This window comes from Rhinolophus sinicus, linkage group LG12, assembly GCF_036562045.2.
Source record: "Rhinolophus sinicus isolate RSC01 linkage group LG12, ASM3656204v1, whole genome shotgun sequence".
NCBI classification, from domain to species: Eukaryota; Metazoa; Chordata; class Mammalia; order Chiroptera; family Rhinolophidae; genus Rhinolophus; species Rhinolophus sinicus.
Genome location: NC_133761.1, coordinates 66,960,011 through 66,980,882, shown reverse-complemented (window position 1 = coordinate 66,980,882; position 20,872 = coordinate 66,960,011). Strand labels below are relative to the sequence as shown.

The following is a 20,872-nucleotide window of genomic DNA, read 5'->3' as shown; positions in this document are numbered from 1 at the left end:
ATTTTGAGTGACTCAACTATACACTTCCTGTTCAGTGTTAAGGAAAATTGGTCTTTATTATTCCAGGAAAATGTCAAGATCGCTAAGTTTCACAGCGTTTTGACCTGTGTTAGGCTGAACACACTCTCCACGTGTTTCTCATAAAAACACACATCAGAGGTGGCTTCAAACTGAACGTCAAACTTAGTTAAAGGTACAGACCTCTTCAAAGCTGGGGTGAATCGCGGCTGAAACAATGAAATGCGCTCGGCCTGGCCGCCCTTCTCCCAGGGGCTGCCCCACGCTAACGGGCTTAGCAACTTGGGGCATGTTTTCCTAAGAGCCAGCAGGGAGGCCTCTGCTCCCATCAGAATGACCTCTGCTGGCTGCCGGCTGGGGCTCTCCAGAAACCCCCTCTCCACCAGTGCTTCAAAAATGTATATGAGCACTTCTGAAAACACATTTAAAAAAATGGCGTCCCGCGTCTTGCTTGCCCTGTGTGACGAGGATGTGGCTGTGTACATATACGCGCAAAAACGTCTCAGACGGTACCGTCTTCTGTGTGAATGTATACTTTCATATTCCATAGAATGCCAACTAGAATAATTTAAGTTCCTCCTAGTAAGAGGGACACAGGGGCCATGTGGTCTGCAGGCCACTTTGTAGTTGCTTAAAAGTCTTAGTTCTGGAACGTACTGGACCCGAGGTGCAGTGTGCTGGGTCGGTTCCCAGTATCTTTCTGTAGGACCCTAAGAAAAACCAGCGCTTGGCAAAGGGATAATGGACGGCTCCGCTTTTCTTGGCAGCGGCTGGGGTGTGAAGGGGGGCATGGGAAAGCGGGGCCTGGGTCACACGTTCCATGTGCGCTGTTAACTGTCTAGTGATTCTTGCTCTTCGGTAATAGAGGTAATTATTAACTTCCAAAATGGATGTTGGAGGTGTTTTCTTGCTTTAAGCATCTCCTAAGCTTCAGTGGCTCTGAAGGAGGCTAATTTCTGGAACACAGATGCTACTTTTTAGGGCTAAATTCCAGAAAGTGTAAAGGCTTTTGTTTCTGCGTCATGGTTGGTATAGTGAGTGGCGACTCAATGCCTGATTTTCTCTAATATCTTTTCTTTTTGAAGCAAGTCCTGAGGGTCACCCTGGTTGAGAGACAGTGTGGGGCTGTGGTTAGAACGTGGACCCTGGAGCCAAACTGGCAGCGTGCGCTCAAATCCTGGCCTCCACTAAGTATTGTGTCGCTTTGAGCAGGAAGCTTTAAGGTGAGCAGAGTAACAGCTCATGAGCAGTTCTGAGGACCTCGGTACAGTGAGCTCTACACAAGTGTTAGATGGGTGAGGTTTTCCACCCACCACTTATACCAGTGAGTGAAATAAAGTGCTTTTTTCTGTGTAGAGAAATGATGCACAGATTGAGTTTAATGCTTCACGTACCCCACTAAGGACAGTGGATCATTCTAGAAAATATCCAGACATGGAAAAGTATCTATTCGTGTGGAATTCTTTGGACTCCATTGCTAGTCAAGTATCTTAATTACCTAGAAGCTTCAGTACCCAATAGAATGAGGACAACATTAAAGGCTTTTAAAAATGATCAGGCTGGGCATATCAATATTTATTGGAATACTGAAAAGAAAATTCCATTTTGTTGAGAAATTCCTGGCAAGAACGGACATGACAATATGTATTTCACTGATACAGTAAGAAAACGTCAACAAGTAACCGACTTCACACTCTAAACATTGCATGGATTCAGGTCCAAAGTCACTGGAGAAGATCCGTCATAGAAATATTCAGACATTACAGATGGTCTGTTTACAAACAGAGACCAACTGTAACCGACCCGACTAAGCCCAAACCCTTTGTCTCGGAGTCTGCTTCTACTCCTGAGTCCTGTCATGGATAAGGCGGCTGCTAAGTAGATGTCTGCTTACAAACCGTTTAGCCACGAACCCTGGAGAGCTGTTATCTGCCAGCTTTGGCTCACGTTCCATGGGCCATGCACATTGGCAGTGGTGCGTTTCGTGTATTAGCTTCTGTCCTTGACGTCACCAGCAAGCGGGGTACAAGGGACTCTGCGTGTTGCCCATCTTTCTAACTGTTCTCAGGGTGTACTTTACTAGGTTAACAACATACCAACACGTGACATTTGTTTCAGGTTAATATTCATTGGGGAGTACTGTATATTTAAACTAAGAAAACATAAGTGTTTTTTTTTTATTTTTGCAATGTTAAAGACCTTTCAAATAACGACCCCACAGCTCTCATAACTGCCCCCATCAGTGGCCCACGTGCATGATGGAACCATGTGACTGACTGCTGACGACCCCATCCCTCTGCACGCATCTTCCAGCCAACTGAGTCTTTAACTGGAAGAAAAATGATGCTGTCACCCTACTCAGTGCTCTGCAGATGGGCTCTGGGCAGCAGGTGCCGTTGTCCTTTGAGCCATGAAGAGAACACAGGTGACCAGCACTCTGCTGAGCTAATATGTACCCTTCACGTGGACGAGTATCAGAGGTGATTAATAAAAATAAGAGTCCTTTGTACACACAGAAGTAATAACTAAGATCTTTGGTATACAACTTACAATGCTTGGGAAGGAAAACCAGGTAAGACTCCACCCTTGTTAAATTCATTTGAAAACGGAGGAAGCTACAAGTCACATAATTTACAATAGATATTAAATAAACTACAGAGAGAATTAGAAAGATTTACAGACATTTAATCAAGTGACTGATTTTAATTCATTAAGACCCTTCTCTGTTCCTGAACTATGTTTCACCAACTTGAAGACATGCTACAGTAAACACATATATTTGGTTTCTTCAGTCTTGCTACATCTTATACAGAGGTGAAACCAAGGAATAAATTAGCATCATAATTGTCTACACTTGAAACTATGATATACAATATAAATAAACTGTTCAAAAGCCAGACACATTTATGAAAAAAATTAAGGGACTAGGAGATACTTTTATTTTCTTTACAGTTTCTACAAGTGATTGTGCTGCCGATAAACTCAACAAAAAATTAAAGTCTAAATGAGATTCCTGTTTCTGATTTTAGTGTCTCACGACATACAATAATTAAGGACTGTTAAAAATAATTACCAATCAGAAAAATAACATTAAGGAAATTACTGCTTTAGCTATTTTGTCATGTCCCAGTCTCCCTCCCTCCCCCCCACGCCCTCAGGACCTAAAGAATGTAAACACTATATTTTATTTGACTTGAAAGTATTAATACTTTATTTAAACAAATGTTGATCCACATGTGCACAGCTACCTCTCGGAATTGTGAAATAAGGCAAGACCCCTACCTGTGCTGTCGCTTGTTGATAACAGATAGTGCTGGCTGGAGAGTTCTTTGGCAGCTCTCTGCCCTCCAGTGTTTGTTCTATAGCAGACTTTGGTCTATGACTTAGAAAGGCCAGTATCACTCTCTTCCTCTCCCTTTGGCGGAAGATCTGCATGACTCTACTATCCTTCCAGGCCATCTGTAAAAATCACTGTTTCCATTCTGTGTTAGGGGGTGTTTGGTGGCAGCAAGAATGGACCGTCAGCTCGTCCTGTCTTTTCTGTTTGCATAGCATAACACGCTTCAGTGTGGTTCCCAACTGCTTAGAACGGTGACTGTGTGACATCCCAGCAAAATAGGTTGCGGGTTTTATCTTTAAATGAACTACAAACTTGGATGGTTAAAAGCACGGATGTACCCTAACCAGCCTTTCGGCCGGAAATTTTTGTGAAATTCCACAATGCCACATTTCAGTAGCAGTAGCAGACGGAAGGTCTGGCTTCGGCTACGGTGCATGTGCTTTAAAAGTTTGTAGCCATTTCCCTTAATAGTAATGAATATAAGGTCAGAAGAGGGATACTGCCTGCTTTTTCTTAACATTATGAACACAGGACAAAACATACCAGGACATATTGAAAACGGCTAACATATTAAGAGACTGTTCTTATCAGCTGTTTGCAGGTCTAAGACAAGGACACTCAAAATTAGGCTTTTCCTGATACCATGGAGCTAGTGGGTGTGGCTGAGCGTGAATCCTTAGTACAGAGTCCAAGGTCAGACAGGTGCTGGGTCCTTGAAAGGAGGAAGGAAGGGCTTCTCTGGGTGCAGCTGAGGGACCCTTGAGAACCACTGAGTTCAGCCTCACCAAAGAGGAATTCTGTACGCTCGGATCCCTTGCTGCAGAAGCCTAATTAATAACACAGACCAGTTCCTAAGTGTCTTCACAGCAGAGATCAGCTTAAATATACAGGAATTGTTCTGTCCATTTCTGTTCTGACGTGTGGTGTCGTGTCCACTTGGGAGCTGAGTCCACTCCGTGTCTCTGATTGGACTCCTTTGGGGTTTTGATTCACAGTTTGCAATACAAATACCCTGGTACATCATTTATTTGCTATTAAGTATTTGATTATTATGCCTTTTTAAATCCAATCTCTTTAAACCAAGTTTTTAATTAGTGTTGCTTGGAGCACTTCAGAGTAGCTTTCCCCCTTTCTTTCTTCCTGTTCCTCCCCCCCACCCACCGTCTCTTTGTGTTTCGGAAGCAGAGCCCTGGGCACGTCGCTTAGGCCCTTTTCGCGTGCAGCATTTCGATGAGGAGGTTATTGTAGGGTACGTCCCCGTTCAGGTGCTTGCAATACAGGTATTCTTCTGCCTGCAGGCTGATGGCCCGGATTTCCGGCAGTCGGAGGAGCAGCTGCCCAAATTTCTCCGTTTGCTGCGGGTAGTTGCACACCGTGTAGTCCAACAGGGCGGCGTTCACTTGTTCCTGGACCCCCTCCACCAGCTGGAAGTTCTCAAGGTTTTTGACATCTGGATTTAAGGGGGGAAAAAAGAAAGCACACAAAATTTCAATGGCGTTTAATTCCTGTTTACTCCAGCCGTGGGTTCAGCTCACGGCGGCGTTTTCCTCCTGGCAGAAAGCTCACTGTCTAAGTTCCCGGGCCCGAGGGCGCCCCACTCACCCAGCTTCCGGGGCGAATGAGCACAGAGGGGCTTGGCAAGGAGATCTTGTGGAAATTCTGCATATACCTCACATCAATTAGACACCAATGGATTTCGAGCAAGGTCAGCTCTTTTCCTATCTTACAAAAGGAAAGGTCTGAGGGCTCCGAAAGTAGAGGGATCGTGATGTATCGCCAGCAAATGAGTCCCTGGAGAAAGACCTATCTTAACCCAGTATAGTGCACAATTCATATAATTCTGTATTAATTTTTCTGACCCAAGGTGAAATCTCTGTCCAGGGTATGATGTAGTTAATTCTAATAAAAAGTGACAGGGTTCTTGTTTCTGTTTGACATTTTCTAAATGATTCTGAAAGCCTCTGCCTCGTCTGGCCTATGCTAATGAACCATCTGGTACACTCCACTGACTGCCAACGGGTTGCTCGCTGCTGGGAACACTCTAAAATATATATCTCGGTGACTAATGATCTTCATCAAATGAAAGCCGTGTCCTTTAGGCAGAACACAAGCCAGGGTGGCTGGTGCCCTTTAACCCGAAAGTGGTATCGAAGCCTGTGCTTTCCTTTTCTGTTTCCTCCCGGGTCCCAGACAGACGTTGGAGAGGGGGGCTGGGGGCGCACAGGCAGTCCCGCCGGCATCACTCCTGGGGACTGTCCAGTCGTGAGGCACCCGCCCTCGAGGTCCGTGTAAATACTGCAAGACAGGGAGACACGGGGTCCGAGAAGACAGACTGACAGACAAGCAGGCAGACAGACAGTGAGCGGGAGAATGGTGATGTTGGCATTTTACTTGTGGGATTTGTTTACGTTAACAGTACAGCTTTCATCCAATGTATTTATAGAAGCCTCTGGAAAAATTCAGAGGTGTGTGTGTGTGTGTGTTTACATACGTGTATGCTTAGGAAGGAAAACAATGCAGCCACCCTCCAGCCCCGCTTTATTTTCTAATGGACAAAAATGAGTAAGAATGATTCTGAAGAAAACCACGTCAGACTCTGACTCAGCAGCGGTTCAGTGCTAAACCGTCAGTCGCTACCAGAGTAATTCCCGCCAGTATTTTGGCCTCTGTGCTGTTTCTCTCTGAGCCTGTACTTAGGGCCGTGTCCATTCTGGGATCTCTGAAGGCTTCACAGGGTCGCCTTGCCTTGCTACTGGAATGGGTTCTGGATGGGTTCCGTGCTTACCTTCTGCGCCCCAAGCATGCTCCCTCCTTCCATCCCCAGGTCTGGCCCAGATTCAAAACAGTGAGGGATTTGCACTGAAATAGATAGAGGCTCTGAGCCTTCGGGGCCACGTCTATTTCAAACTGAGATGGCAGAATCAATGATAATTGATTATTTATTAATGAACTTGTGACAAATGCCACACCATGAGGAATTCTGAGTCTTCCTGTGGCCTTGAAACTGGCAGCCAAGGTGCGATCTGCTTGACCTATTATAAGCACGTGGCCCTTAGCAGTTAAAAACATTTTCCATCTATCTCCGTTCAAATTCTTGAAAATTATTATAAATTAAAGTACGGATAAATATTAGTTACATTTGGTTCAATGTTACAAAATGGAAACAACTGGAAACACCTTTGATACATTGTACCTGAATCCTGGACCGAAAAACCTACAGGTTAGCTCTGTCCTCTGCCTCTGCCTCGTCTGTTACACTTTCACAGGCTCACCTTCTGGTCATGGAGACAGATCCTTCCTTCAGCAGCACAGCAGAGAGCCAAGCTAATTCAAATAATTCATCTGAGTTCTGACAGATTTCTCGACCTGCTTCTTTTTGCCGTCCACCCAACTTAGAGAAGACAGAATGCAGCTTTCTCGTTTACATACGCCAAAGAAGTTACAAAAGAAAACGAGCAACGTCCAGTGATTTAACCACAATTCCAGAAAAAACTTGCAGTGGAGGATTATTTTGTACTACAATTAAAGATATTCTCACAAGCAAAGCTAAGAAAAGTCACAGAGGTTAGTAGGGAAGATGTAGGAATTTGCAGTGTAAAATGTAAGACAGACGCATAATAAGCTTTTAGAAACTTTCTGTTTCTGATAAATGTGTTGCTTTTTTTTGAGAACTAGGTTCAACCTCCTATGATAAATTATGCCACTCTGTTAAGAAAGAATAAAACTACTAACAAACATAAGCCAAAGGATAGATCTAAGTCAGGTTTATTCACTTGCTATTATTATAGAATGATCATTTAAAGTCCTCAGCATTCGCTGGATAATTTCCATAAATTCTGGTCCAAACTGGCACCTTTCTTCCAAGAGCTTAAAAGTATATGCAGTTTCCTTCTGAAGGAAATCATAAGGCTTCTCACACTTGGCCACACATAGTTTTTCTCTCAAGTTCATTACGGTTGAAGTCACATGACAATTAATCACCTTTTCCACTGTCTGTGAAGTTATCAAATACAACAACAGAGATGCCGACGGCCCTGAAGGTACTTTCTTACTGACTGTCTATTTTGTTTCTGTGTCTATACAGGCAATTTGTAATTAGGTGGCAAAGACACGGATATTAAAGCTATAAGGTGAAGTAAAATAAGAAAGAAAAAGATTTTGACTGGATTCCTTCATTTACTGACCGATAGTTCCTGGACCACCTCTGTGCTGGCTGGTTTATTTTCAGCCGTGTGTCCCTGTCATGGCGCTTTATTCACCGTCTGTTCCCAGGGTAGGCTGTCAGCATCTTGGGGTGAGGGCTGTGCATTACTCTTGGGAGTTCTCCCATTAATGTTTGCTTTATGTTACTGGTGTATTTGTCCAAGATTGATGGAAGTGTGGAATGACCTCTTACGCTAACTGTCAAGTATCTTATAAGCCAAGTTCCTTTCCTTTGCTAATTCGAAGCTGGCTTTCAAAAACTGGTAAATACAATAGAGCCCCGAAATGAGTATTTTAAATGCCACAGTGTATTCTCTCTAAGGAACCATGCAGGGAACTCCTTTGCGACCTGAATTTACAAGTCTCGGTGTACTGTTTACATGAGGGTTCTCCCTGGTCAGTTTGCTTTAAGGGAAAGGTACCCCCATTCACATCTGAATCTGGGTCCCTGGGTCCCGAGAACCTTGGTTTTCCCACCATGGTGAGACGGTTCCCAAGGACCTCAGGTGTGGAGAAGACAGTGTGTAAAACACGATGAGCGTGCCTCAGAGACTTGGAGTTTTCTCTTTTCTGTAGTTCACTTGTATTCAGTTTTTAGGGAGAGTCCAGAAATGTAAGAGGGCTCCTCCAATTCCCATGGGATTGGTTTTTCTGTCAGTTCACGCCCTTTCGTGAACGTTTAATCGTGAGATACATTTCCACTCTGAACCATGTTCTCTGGGCCGTCCCTCCTCCCACCCGATGCTGTTCTACGCTGAGGAACAAGCGGGGGCTGGCGGAGGTGGGTCTTATCTACAGCAGGAGGCGGTCCCACCAGAAATCCATGAATGAACTGACATTAAATTATATGAGAAAACGAAATCTGGACAAACGTTCTGGAATCCTTAGAAATAGATGTTTTTGAGATCTGCCTCAGATCCGGTTCCCGTATTAAATAGCAATGGACCCCATTTGGATCTCAGAGAAAGACCCAGCTGGAGGGCAGAGATTGACATGAGACCCAAGCCCCCCCACCCCCGGTGCTCCTGTGGCGTTTTACGCTGGAGCGCAGAGTCTCCTGCGTTTGGCACTGTGTGCTCCTTTGAAAGCCACGTAAGCTTCATTTTAATACAATTTAAAAACACGAGCTAATGAACCCCATCATTACAAATTCTGGGTTGAAAATTGTGTGTAAACAGACAGAGGCATTTTCTCAACCCTGTCTCCACAGCCTTTAAATTTTGATGACCGGTAAAGCATTTTGTGCTTCTCCTCTAAGTATCAATCTCTGATCATCTATTCTACTTTATTCACTCAGGGACTAATTACCAACTTTTGATATGAAGCTGCATTATGAAAAGCTCGCAGTGGGGTCTCAGCTTTGCTTCCATCCTTATTGGAAAGTAAACCCTCAGGTCTTCTTGAATACATTACAGCGCCAGCTTTTCCGTCGTACACGGCTCTCAGGCTGTCTCTGCAGGCAGGGATGCTGATCTCTGCCTCTCTGGTCCCTGCCACGGGGCACGACCTGTGGGTCCCCCACTCGGCACACTTTCCAGCGATGGGTACTTGGCTGAGCAAGGGAGTTGGGGGGTAGGAGGCGCCGTCTTTGGCTGAGAAGATGATTATCTTTGTTAATTTTCCATACATGGGGGAACAAATCTCATCCTGCCCTTTAAAAGATATAAAAGTGGGAAAAAAGAGGTACCACGTCGCACCAGAGAACACTTCTTTTCCTTGGGGTTTTTGGAGGGATGACGGTCTGTAAATTGGCACACAGTTTGTCCCCAGAAGACCCTTTGCTTTGCTAAGCCAGACAAGGAGAAAGGAAGTGAATTTTCTGTAGGACTTACTTTTAAAATTGTTTTTAAAGGGCTACATTGAAATAATTTGTACATGTAACTTGGTGAGAAGTTTGAGATCAGCTTTTCCTCTGAACAAAGTTTACTTCTGGAGGGTGAGGGCTGTTTGGGGTGAGAGATGGGAGCAAGGGAGTTTTAGTGCTGATAGCTAAGATTTGCTATTTCCAGCAGAGCTTGAAACTCAAGATTTTAAATTGATCACTGTTAAGTCTTTTATAAAAATATGTGTGTATATGCTTATTAATCCAAGAGTTATTTTTAGCAATCAGAACATACAATTCAGCACCTTTATATGCAAATTACTAACAACAAAACACAACTCTCGGCAAGAGCTGTGTGGACAACTGTGGACATGTAGCATGTGTTGTTTATGCACGTAGAAAGAATAATTAAAAGAAAAAATGCATGTTAGACTGCATTGTAAATCAGGTGTAAGGGCTTATTATTTCTATGTACATAAGCAACACACTTTACAGCTCCTGCCAAAGAGTCGCATTTTCATTGTGTCCCACCTCCATGTACGTACAATATGTGAATTCATTCATTCCCTCGTGCATTCATTCAGTCTGACAGCCCTGGGCCAGGTGTCGATACAGGAATAGCAGACATAGGCTCTGTGTCAAGGAGTTTCATGTGACAGAGGCAAGCGGTAGGTGCCTTGGACACACACAGGAAGGGCACCCAGCCCAGGGCTTGGGGGACAAGCAGGGTTCCTGGGGGAGGTGACATGGGCAGGTCCTGAAAAATGAGGCAGAGTGAGCCGAGCAACGCATGGGAGAAAGGCGTCTGGCAGCCAGTGTTCTGGGCACACACAGCGTCGCAACAAGGGACCAGGAGGTCCTTGGAACACTGGAAAGGGTTGAACTCCCGAGGAGACGGAGAGCGGGGGCCGAGATAAGGACGGACCACAAGGTTTAAGACTGAGAAGGGCCTTGCATGTCAGGCAGAGTCTGGAATTTGTTCTGAAAACAACAGGCAGAAGCCTTGGAAGATTTCGAGGAGGAAGGAATGAGCAGCTGTCTGGTTTCGACAGAGCCCCGCGCCAGAGTGTGGAGAAGGGGCTGGTGGGGCCGTGATGAGGGCGGGGGTGGGCGGGGCGGCAAGCGTGAAGGGAGAGGTGGGGGGCCTGCGGCAGCGATGGGGGGGACATACTGTGGGCCGCCAGGGCGCGGATGGAGCGACAGGCGTCCACGTGGTGGTTGGCTCAACAGAGCTTGTTGGCTGATGGTGGAGCGTAGGCGAGACTGTGGGCCGGGTGGCTTCGGGGTGTAGGTCAAGCGAGGGACGGGGCGGCCACCACTTGGGCAGAAGAGCAGAACGAGGGGCTGTGTCTAATGAGTGTAGGAGCAGCAGGGTATCACGAGAGTTCAGGAGCTGACTTTAGGAGCATGAAGGGTATCAGAGGTGGAAATCAGGGTCCAGACCTCGGCAGCGAGGCCTCCTCAGTGGACGGAAGGAGGAAAGCCCCAGGACCCGAGAGGATGAGGGGAAAGGGGAGAATGCACACATCCCAAGCTTGCAGAGGTTGCACAGCCAGCCCGTGTGCTGACACACGTCAGAAGTCTTTTCTGAGCACACCCAATGCAGCACTGAATACAAACGGCGGCATTTACATACTGTGAACAAAATGAGATTCTGTGAGTTGACATGGGTTTCCTTCCCAGAACAAAACTGAAATCCCTCACCAGAGCCTAACGCTGAGACCGCGGCTCTGCCTCCTGCTCGGTGGACGTCTGATCTCAGGGGACCTCGGCACACAGGCCTGCTTCTGCCTCAGGACCTCCACACTTGCTGTCCCCTCCTTCTAGATGGTTCTCTCCCTACTGTGTAGGACTCACTTTCTCCCCTCACCCCGCTCTCTGCTCAGGCATCACCTTTCTGACCGCCTCTCTAGTCTGAATGCCTCGCTATCAAGTCACTCTGTCCCCTCACTCTGCCTGTTTTTCTTTATGGTGTGCACATTCTCGGACTGTCACTCGGCTTTACAAAGGGAGGACACTGAGCCCTGCTGCCACCTGGATGGACCTGGAGGACACTGCACAGGGACATAAGCCGGTCACAACAGGACAAATCCCGCGCGGTTCCCTTGTCCAAGGTCCCTAGAACAGTCAAGTTCATGGAGACAGTAGGCAGAAGGGTGGGGGCCGGGCCCGGGGTTGGTGATTAGGCACAGGGGTTGGTTTTGCAGGACAAGAAGTGCTCTGCAGGCTGAGCGTGCAGCAGTAACTGCCCTTAGCTGGCCCTCCCGGGCCGACACTGGGCAGCAGCCCGGATGGTAACCTCACTGTCCTGTGGAGCTCACCACAGCTAAGGTTGGAAGAGTCATGTCTGGGAGAGATTTTAAACACTAGGAAAGATGAGCTGGGAGTGTGGGACCCTGTCACCGCCCAGCCCCGCAGGCTGCCGGCGTGTGTAGCCCAGGAACTGATTCCCAAGGCCCCAGACTGACTGCTGTCCACTTTCTTTCCTCTTCTCTTGTGTCCCCAAACTATACGTTCCTGCTGTTTGTTTGACCGACCTTACAGGACGCATATATTTGTGTGATTTAGAAAACCTCCTGCCAGCCCCCAAGAGTGACAGCGTGAAGGCAGGACGTCGCCTGTCTGCAGCTTGTCCCCTGCCCCCAGGCCCGCACTCAGCTCCGAGAGGGTCCTCAGTAAATACGTGAGGAAAGAAGGAACATGTCTCTGAAGAAACACTGCTTTGCCCCAAACCACACGCTTTTCTCCTTTTCTTTTCCCCTTGGCTGTCCTTCTTCCATATCAGATTCATGAAGACGTTATTTTGTTTCATGTAGAATTGTTTCGTAACAGCGTGCGGAAAGCTCCATTATGTATTGTGCTTTCTTGAGGAACAGATTCAAAGGGGATTTTTGTGGCTGGGGGCTTCGCCTGCAGTGCCTGCCTGCCTGCCTGCGTTTCTTGAAGTCTTTGGACTTCTCTCCATGTAGGACGTTGTACCTGGCCGCACCCGGCCCCCCTCCTCCTGCAGCTCACTCAGGGACCCAGGCGGGGGCTGTCTCAGCTGCTGTGGACACTGCTGATTGCACAGCTCGACCTGGACGGCTCGTGGGCATCCCCAACTAACAGCGCCTAACACCCCACCCTCCAGTTTCCTGAGCCTGCTCCTTCTGCGTTTCCGACACCGATTAGTATCCTCTGGCATCGGACGGCACTGCCTCCAGGAAGCCCCCCAGCCCGTCTCTGCTGAGTCTGCAGCACCCTACCTGTCATCACGCAGGACAGGCACTGGGTGTGACCTGACTGTCCACTGTGACAGCCCTGTGAACGGTCGCCTGGCCTCCTTCCCTGGCCCAGCACGTGCCTGGACAAAGGGGGACCCGCTCCCCGCTTGTTGAATGAAAGAACATATTTTCACCTCACGCATACATCAGTCTCCCCCTTGCGTCTGGAAGATCCTCCCAATATTTCCAATCGTATTTCCTTGCTAAGCTTTTCTTGATCCTCCAGTCACCCGTCTGTGCCCCCCCATGGCCGCACAAACTGCGTTCTCTCTGAAGGCAGGGAACCTGTCTTCTGTTTATTTCCCACACAGCACAAGTACGCGCCACACACATAAAAGACACCAGTGTATGTGCTACGGAACTTGCTGATTTGGGTTCCACCCATGAATGGAACCGATAAGCAAATTCATTCTCTAAGAATCTAGTGAGCGCCTTCCGCGTGCCAAGAGCCCGATCTGTGAGACACTTAAACACCTTAAAGTCCCTCACCTTGTTAAATTCAGAACCAGTGTCACCTACAACAGAACACGTCTCCCAGAATTAATCTCTAGAAAAGTCTAGTTTGATTCAAAAGTGAGGAACTTGAGTTCAATGGGTGGGAGCAGGAGAAAGATGGTTTGTTTGATGCATGAAGTGGCGGCGAGACTGTGCTGAGGGAAACCTGTTGGGGGGCTGTGCTGTGTCAGGGTCCACATCAGCTGACAAAGGACATTCCCGTTTCTGTATTAATTTGCATCTGTTTCCCAGCATTCTTAGGGATAAAACTGGGGATTGAGGCTTTACTAAAGCGGTTTGAAGATCATGAATTGAAATGTGATATGTTTTATCAAACTCTACATACCAGATGACAGTAAAAACCACATAAAAACACAGGAGAATCAAAGGCAAAAGTGAGTTCTCTGGCTGGGACTTGATTGATTATTTTGAGCCAGGTAACAGAATTTAAAGGGGCCCAGGATGAAGCCACTTCCTGGTTTTCCCCTAAATTTCAAGTAAAGTGGGTGTCAACAGACGTCACCCTAAGGGTTGCGTGTCAAGTGCGCACCGAGGGGATGCCGGTCCTTATCTTATTATAAAGACCATCTGTCCCCTCAGAATGTGAAGCGTCCACATGCAAAGCAGCCTCCCTCACAGGACAGCTGTCCCCCCTTTCTCGCAGTACACCCTAACGCAGATTTTGAGCCATTTGATCTCCATTCGAGAACTTTTGTGGTTTTTGCAAAGTTTTCTTATTCTCTTAGAATAAGACACAAGGTTCAGGGTGTTCAGGTGGCAAGTTGGGACTGAATAAACCAACGTTATCATATGAAAGAGAATTAAACAGGCAGATCCAAGTGGGGATATATTAAGCCAAATTTAAGCTCCAGTTGTTGGGTTTAGCCCACGCTAGATGTCTGCTTTGCCTCGGGATAAATTCAGCTTTCCAGCTAATCGAAAGGGGAAACCGCCTCAGGTATGATAAAATTTACAAGAGAATGCTGTGGAAGAGTTCTTGTTAAAAATATTAGCTTAAAGGCATTCTTATCGTCTTTGGGATGAAGGCTGTATTTGCATTTAATTATTTGATTTCAAACTTTTATAAATCTGGATCAAATGTTAGCTTAGCCAATTAAAATATTATTTTGTATGCGTGTGGCTGCGAGCCCAACACAGCACACGTTACTTGCTAGGGCTCTGCAACTTTGCTACCGAGAGAAAAGGTAACCTGGGGATATAAATGTGCGTTTAGCCGACAAGCTCCTCTAGCTGAAATAAATGGTTGACTTGAAACATTTCTCCACATTATAACGTTCGTCTAGAAGACAAAAGATGTGCTCTTCTGGGTATTTCTACCCATCCAATCAATACTCCTTCATAATTCAGCGTTTGAAAGAAATCCCTCTTTTAAAGTACTCCTGTTGAGTCCCCGGGCCACAGGGCGGTTGCAGGGCCCTGGGCAGCTTCCTGTCTGGCTTTGTTCCCCACAAAAGGCTGCTTAGAGCCAGGGGTTTCCTCTCCTGTAGGTCTTAGAGGGTGACCAGGCCGGAGAGGGACCCAGAGCAGGGAGGAGAGTGCCATGGGGAAGAGACGCTTACCCGAAACTAAAGATTAGCATTAGAACACTCTTTTCAGCAGAAATTGCTGAAAGAAAGGCACTCAACAATCTACAAAATCATCCGTTCATTTTATACAACTGGTATCCTGCAAACCTCAATGCCCAGAGTTGATTGGGTAGGAAACCTGGTGACATCTTTGGTTGATCTTAGTCCTCGGGCACCAAGGCCATGAAATGGTCAGACACAGATGTGCGCTTCCCTGTGCCATGTGGTCCCCACCCCGGTTCCCTGGGTCACGGGACCGGGGCCCATCTTTGCTGCAATATCGCCCCAGGACAGGTATGGTTAGGCGTTTCCAACAGGTCTGAAACCAAGATATGAACATGACGTACTTGTCCTGGAAAGAATAAGTGTTGGTCATTTTAAAAGAATGAAACAAGATGGTCTAGTCAACACAAGAATGGGAAACACAGTAAGAAATTTTTGCCTACAACCAGCAAGAAATACAGAATCCAGGAAAATCCACAAAGCTCTACACGATTTGTTGTTGGTTCATTAACTACGACTCAGCAACTTGAACTCTGCGCCAACTCAGACACTGTATTAGGGTTTTATTTTTGATAGGAAGTTTAAAGAATGCCTTTCTGTTTCCTACTGAGTGTCTTAACTCATGAGTATCTAACTATCTAAAACCAGCAGCAGAAGCAGAAATTCAGGGCATTAAAAGTATTGTCAATGTCATGTATTTAAAAATCCAATTGTAAACATTAAACTCTTTAAATAAGGTATTTCACTATGATCACGGTCTTAGCAAAATCTATGAGTACATGACAAAAATTAAAGGGCAGCTTCTTTGCAAAATGTTGCAGGCTCTTTTAGACTAATCTTTCCTGTTATTTCCGCTGCAATTTCTGAGGAGAAAATGTTTGCTTAGATCTTTGAGCTTTTATCAAAGCCCTTTCCTCTATTTTACATAACTTCACCCAACGCTTCTGGCAGGTCCTTTCTGAGACACACACACAATGAATTAATGAAAGAACAGGGAGGAAAACTCGGTAATTTAATGTTGCATCGGGCGCGATGAACCCCTTTAAATGTGAAGCATTATGTTAAGTGTATTGCTTAAGAGAAAGCATGGGGTGAGATCACTAAAATTACATGTAAGTAACGTAAATTCAGCTTTCTGTTTCCCTGTTGAATTGTTTTGAATTAGTGAGGTTTATTGTAGTTTGTCTGTTCTGTTTCCACTTGTACTAAAAAGTAACATCACAATCAGTAAAATCCTTGCAACTTGATACTCATAGGAGAACTGTTACTTATATGTGTCTGTTCTATATATCCAAGGTTTTTCCTTTTTTTAGAGTTTGTAGAGTTAGAATAAAACTACTCTTTAAGACCTAGATATACTTGTTACTTATTATTATATCATTTCCCTTAGCTTATTAAAATTCTGCTCAGTAAGATCAGAGGTTGAAATAAAGGGAAAAAAAAATCATTCAGCTGACCAAGACTTATTCTGAATCGTTTGGACTGGGAAAAGAAAAGAGGGGTCTTTGGGGTGAAGAACTAAGGGGAGCGGGGAACTGATTACCTAACAAGATCATTAAAGCCAAATACTTACCAATTTTTTTGGACATAACAAATTAATAATTCATCAGATTGCTCAGGGATATGTATTTGTATGTGAAAGACAGAAAATCTATATTACCAATTCGTTTTGTATTTTTTTAACCACGTGGCAGCGGAAATAACAGGAAAGATTAGTCTAAAAGAGCCTGCAACATTTTGCAAAGAAGCTGCCCTTTAATTTTTGTCGTGTACTCATAGATTTTGCTAAGACCGTGATCATAGTGATACTGAAATGTCTTATATCGGATCACATTTGTTTTATAAAATGCTATGCTCCGTTCTAAGCCCTGCCCAGGAAGGGAACTACGAATGTGTGCTCACCAGGCCTTTTCACAGCCAGGCAGCGTTAATTTACACGTCGGAAAATGTTTATGCAGCTGCGTTGTTGCCAACTCTTGACTATTTAGGGGAGTTATTGATTCTTGCATATCCACAGCTGGGAAAAATGAAAACAAGTGATTTTAAGTCTGTGAACCCTGCACTGCCCAGGGGACCTTAGAGTGAGGAAACTCCTTGAGGTCTCAGTTCCCTTGTCTTTTAAATGCGTTGTAACAGCAGGACAGTGAGTGTGTGGCTTGTTAGGTACCATTAGTTATTGCGTCTTCCAGTAGTGAGAACAGGAAACGTGCCCACCCTCTCCCCACCCCATGTCCCAAGGCCAGCTCAGCTGTGGGGTCTCCTGACCCCCGGGGGTCAGCCGCTTAGACAGAGAGCGGCTCTGGTAAGACATTAGGGATCACGTTAATAATACTCTGAGCTGCTCAGACCCTTCACTGTGCTTCCCGAGAGAGCACCCAGGTCCATGGCTATTCCTGCAGCTGGTGGTGGGGGCGGGGCACCCCGCCTCCTGCCATCTCTTGGGCACTTCCAAACTTCGGTGTCCAGGACATAAGACTCTTCATTCGAGCCTCCTGGTGGCTCAGTGAATATACCCACACCAAGTTCAAGGTCACCCCTGCACCACTCCTAGTTCTCCACGTGGCCGTAGGCACTTCAGAATAGCTCTCAGCTCGGAACGGAAAGGACGTAGGGAACAGTTTAAAATTTGATTTCTTGGCTTATCTGTGGATTCCGTGTTGTCCGTAAGCTTCCCTTAACAGAGAAAGTCAGAGGTAACTTTTTAAGTTTCAACTTCGTGAAATTAGATCATAAACTGCAAATCGGCCGTCGACCTGGCAGCGACCAGTCAGTGGTGACGTCGGAGTGGCTGCTTCCCAGAGCAAACTGTGCTGTGGTTGCTCTTTGGCTGAGTAGGAAAAGGGGCTTCCATTCCCCCAGTTGTAAAATAAACACTTCTGCGAAGCATTAAACACGCCTTCAAAACGGATTCTTCAGATGCTTGGCTGTCTTTCTCTCAGTCTACTGTATAATTACTAATAAATGAAAACTATGTAATTTGAGCCTTGTTTTTAACTCTGCGAATGTCATTTGGGTATAGAAATGTTTCCTTTAAAATTCATAAATCCTAGATTGTGTGAGGTGAACAGAGACACTGTTTATTTTTCCTGACACTTTTTCAAAGCAACCAAATTCCTCGTCACCCACCCGCTATCTGACCCAGAGAAGTTCTCACTTCTCTGATTAAAACAGTCTCAGTGGAAAGGACGTCGGTTTCAGGTTTGCAAATATATATGGTCTTGCCACAGCCGACGAAACATTTTCAGTTTGTCAACTTTGGAGCATTTTTATTTATTATCGATGACCTATCAGCTGATCAAAATACCAGCAAAGGACATGTCTTAAGTGTCTGTCATGCTCGCACCGCCTCATTTAATGCTTGAGAAGCCCATGAGGTGGATGATGGTAGCATCGTCCTCACTCTTCCCACTTCTGTGCTGGTTGGCGGCATTGCAATCCATGTTTGCTCTGAAGTCTGGTCTCTGTGGCTTTAGTCACATCCTGCATCTTGTTGCCGGGGGGCCTGAGGTTTCACTGGGGGTGGAGATGAGGGAGAAAGCTGACAAGAGCACTTCCCTCCGGAAGCTCTGCTGACTCCTGGGCCAGGCTGTGAACACAGAGACGCCTGCAGCCCGGCCTGCAAAGCGGCCCTGAGAGGCTGGGTGTGGAGAAGCATCCATGGGTCCGTGAAATGCAACATCTTTTGAAACTTCGGAAAGAGCTTGTGGCCCCTCAGGAGACCCCAGGAGAGTGGGCGTGCCAGCCAGGCACCTCCACCCCTGCCCACTGCCTCCCCCAAGCCCCTTTCCTAAAGGTCCTGTTGGAATGGCTGTACCGTGGTCGTTAATGATCGGGTTTCTGCTTCCCAGTGGTGCGCAGCTGTGGGCCCGCCGGGGGTGGGGAAGGGATGGCGCTGGTCCTCGGGTGTCCTCGTGGCTCTGTGGTGAGTCATGAGGGTTTGTGGTTACCGCTGTGAGCCGAACCACAGCAAGGCTTTGCGTGTGGCCAGGCTGGAAGTAGTTAGAGAGGGTGCGTGGCCTCTGCCTGAGTGCACACCCGTCCCTTTCCCGAACGTGTCAGGTGTGAGCACAGCCAGCAGCCAGGCAATCACCCCACCTGTGCGGCTAGTCCTAGAACATGCCCCCAGTACTCATCCGCTCACACACACAGCTCAGGACAGCTGGGTCAGACGTGAAGGGGACACACGTGTGTGCAGGGGCAGCGCCATGGATGGCAGACCCTGCTGGAGCCACGCGGACCAGTGAAAAGCGTGCTGTGAAACATAAGATACCTGAAGTCATGTTTTCTTAAACAGTTTGCATAAATACTGCAGTAACTGTAGTGGATCATAGAATAACATTTATGCCAGTGCAATTTCAGTGTTTTCTTTTTCTTTTCACATATGAACTTCCTTTACTTTTTTTAATTAGAAAGAAAATTCACATCTGACATGATTAGGGAATGAAATGACTGGTGCATATTTGATTTTCTCTCTCTCCCCTCTCCCCGCTTTCCCCCTCCTGTTTATCTGCTCATGCGCGATTACCTCATTCTCAATTTCTGCTTCAAATGCATTCTCTCACTATCCACATTTTTAAAACATGTTAAACACCGACCACACGTGCAGATGTCTGAGCAGCGGCCTGTCAGGCGGGACGCCTGGTGACTCAATGGGGAATTTGCTGTCACTGTGGGTTTCCCCATTAAAGTGACCGTGCAGGGCTCAGAAGGGCCAGCTTGGAAAGCCATCCTGTGCCGAATGTCCTGCTCCCGGGTTTCCTGCCATCAGGTCACTGTGACATCTACACAGTGGACATTCTCCCTGGCAGCTCGGGAAGGAAGCACCAGTGTGTTTGGTCTTAAGGATTCAGTTGGTCACGCAGAGATCTCTTTCTCACTCTGCGGGACAAAGTATGTAGACAGAATGCGCTTTTCCTGCCAGATGACAGAACTAAAAAGAGCAGGAGTGTGACAGAGAGGGAAGTGTGGGCTTAGTTCAGAGATTCTGGAGCCGCGCCTGGTTGAAAGCCATCCCAGTGATATCCCATGATCCTCAGCTCCGCATCCACTTAGCACAACCACATCTGAAGTCGGTTAAAACAATAAGGAAATACTGCGTGTAAACAGTACGCAAAACACCAACCAGGAAAGTAGCAGAGGAAAGACGCGAAAGTAAGATTGTCATGAGAGATTGGCGTTCCGTGAATTAGTTTTAGTTCTCATTGTAGGGGGTCTTGGCAAGTAAAAAGGTGGCACTGCCCACTGGTTACCAGGGGCAGGAGGGTCGGTCTTTGGGGCAGTGGAGAGGCGAGCAGGACATTGGGATTTCACAGTGGCCTGAGATGCATGTGGCACAGTGAGCTGACCTTCCCACAGCCTGGAGGGCAAGCCTGCTGGGACATCGAACCCTTCAGTAGTGCCCAGGGCTGAATGACAGTTCATTCTGTCGTCAGAATGTCAAAGGGAAATTTAAATTCTCACGCAATTCCTGGTTGCATAGAAATATGGGGAGGGAAAAAAAACAACAACGCAGAAGTGGGTGAAAATGTGAAAGAAAATCGAATATTTGAAAAGTTCATCATTGAAATATTCCTCCCCAAACACACCCACTGGAAGAAATGAAACCACTTGCTCAGTTGGACTCCTCAAGATTTTTCAACAGTGTCTGGGGAGGTGTGTGTGTTTGTGCGTCATTGCTGTGATGGTTCCAAAAATATTTTGGTCATTCTTTAAGACTCTTACACGAATGCAAAAATGAACAAGGCATAAGTTTCTACCGTCTCACTAAATGTAGCACCTCTAAAGATAATTTTTATAACTGGGGTCTGGACTTGGGTCCTAATAGTGAACTTTGGAAAACCTTTATGTCAGAAAGTGTGTGTGTGTGTGCACGCGTGTGTGTATGCATGTGTGTGTGCACGTGTGTGTGCATGTGTGTGTATGCATGTGTGTGTATGCACGTGTGTGTGTACACATGCCCACGCACATGTGTGTGAATGCTCGTCACTGTACGTATGTTTTGAGATTGGGATTTCAGCAGGATATATGACTTCATGTGGCTCCGATTCAGGACTTACAGGATCTGCTGAGGAAATCTCTAAGGGGCCCCAGTCGAGCTGAAGAGCTGGAGGAATCCCCGGCTTCGAGGGCCCAGGGCTAGTGC

At 46.4% G+C, this 20,872-nt stretch overlaps 1 protein-coding gene across 5 annotated transcripts in view; it reads right to left on the bottom strand.

Moving 5' to 3' along the window:
- Positions 1-1,572: 1,572 nt before the first annotated feature.
- Positions 1,573-20,872, bottom strand: part of NR5A2 (nuclear receptor subfamily 5 group A member 2) — a 105,013-nt gene continuing 85,713 nt past the window's right edge. For 4 of the 5 annotated variants that reach the window (XM_019750931.2, XM_019750929.2, XM_019750930.2 and 1 more), the window contains exon 7: positions 1,573-4,808. In XM_019750931.2, coding sequence (XP_019606490.1) covers positions 4,561-4,808 — 248 coding nt within the window. In that variant the 3' untranslated portion in view covers positions 1,573-4,560. Of the gene's footprint in view, positions 4,809-8,591; positions 9,348-20,872 lie in introns of those variants that run through there. The other variant, XM_074317086.1, reaches the window with a different exon arrangement.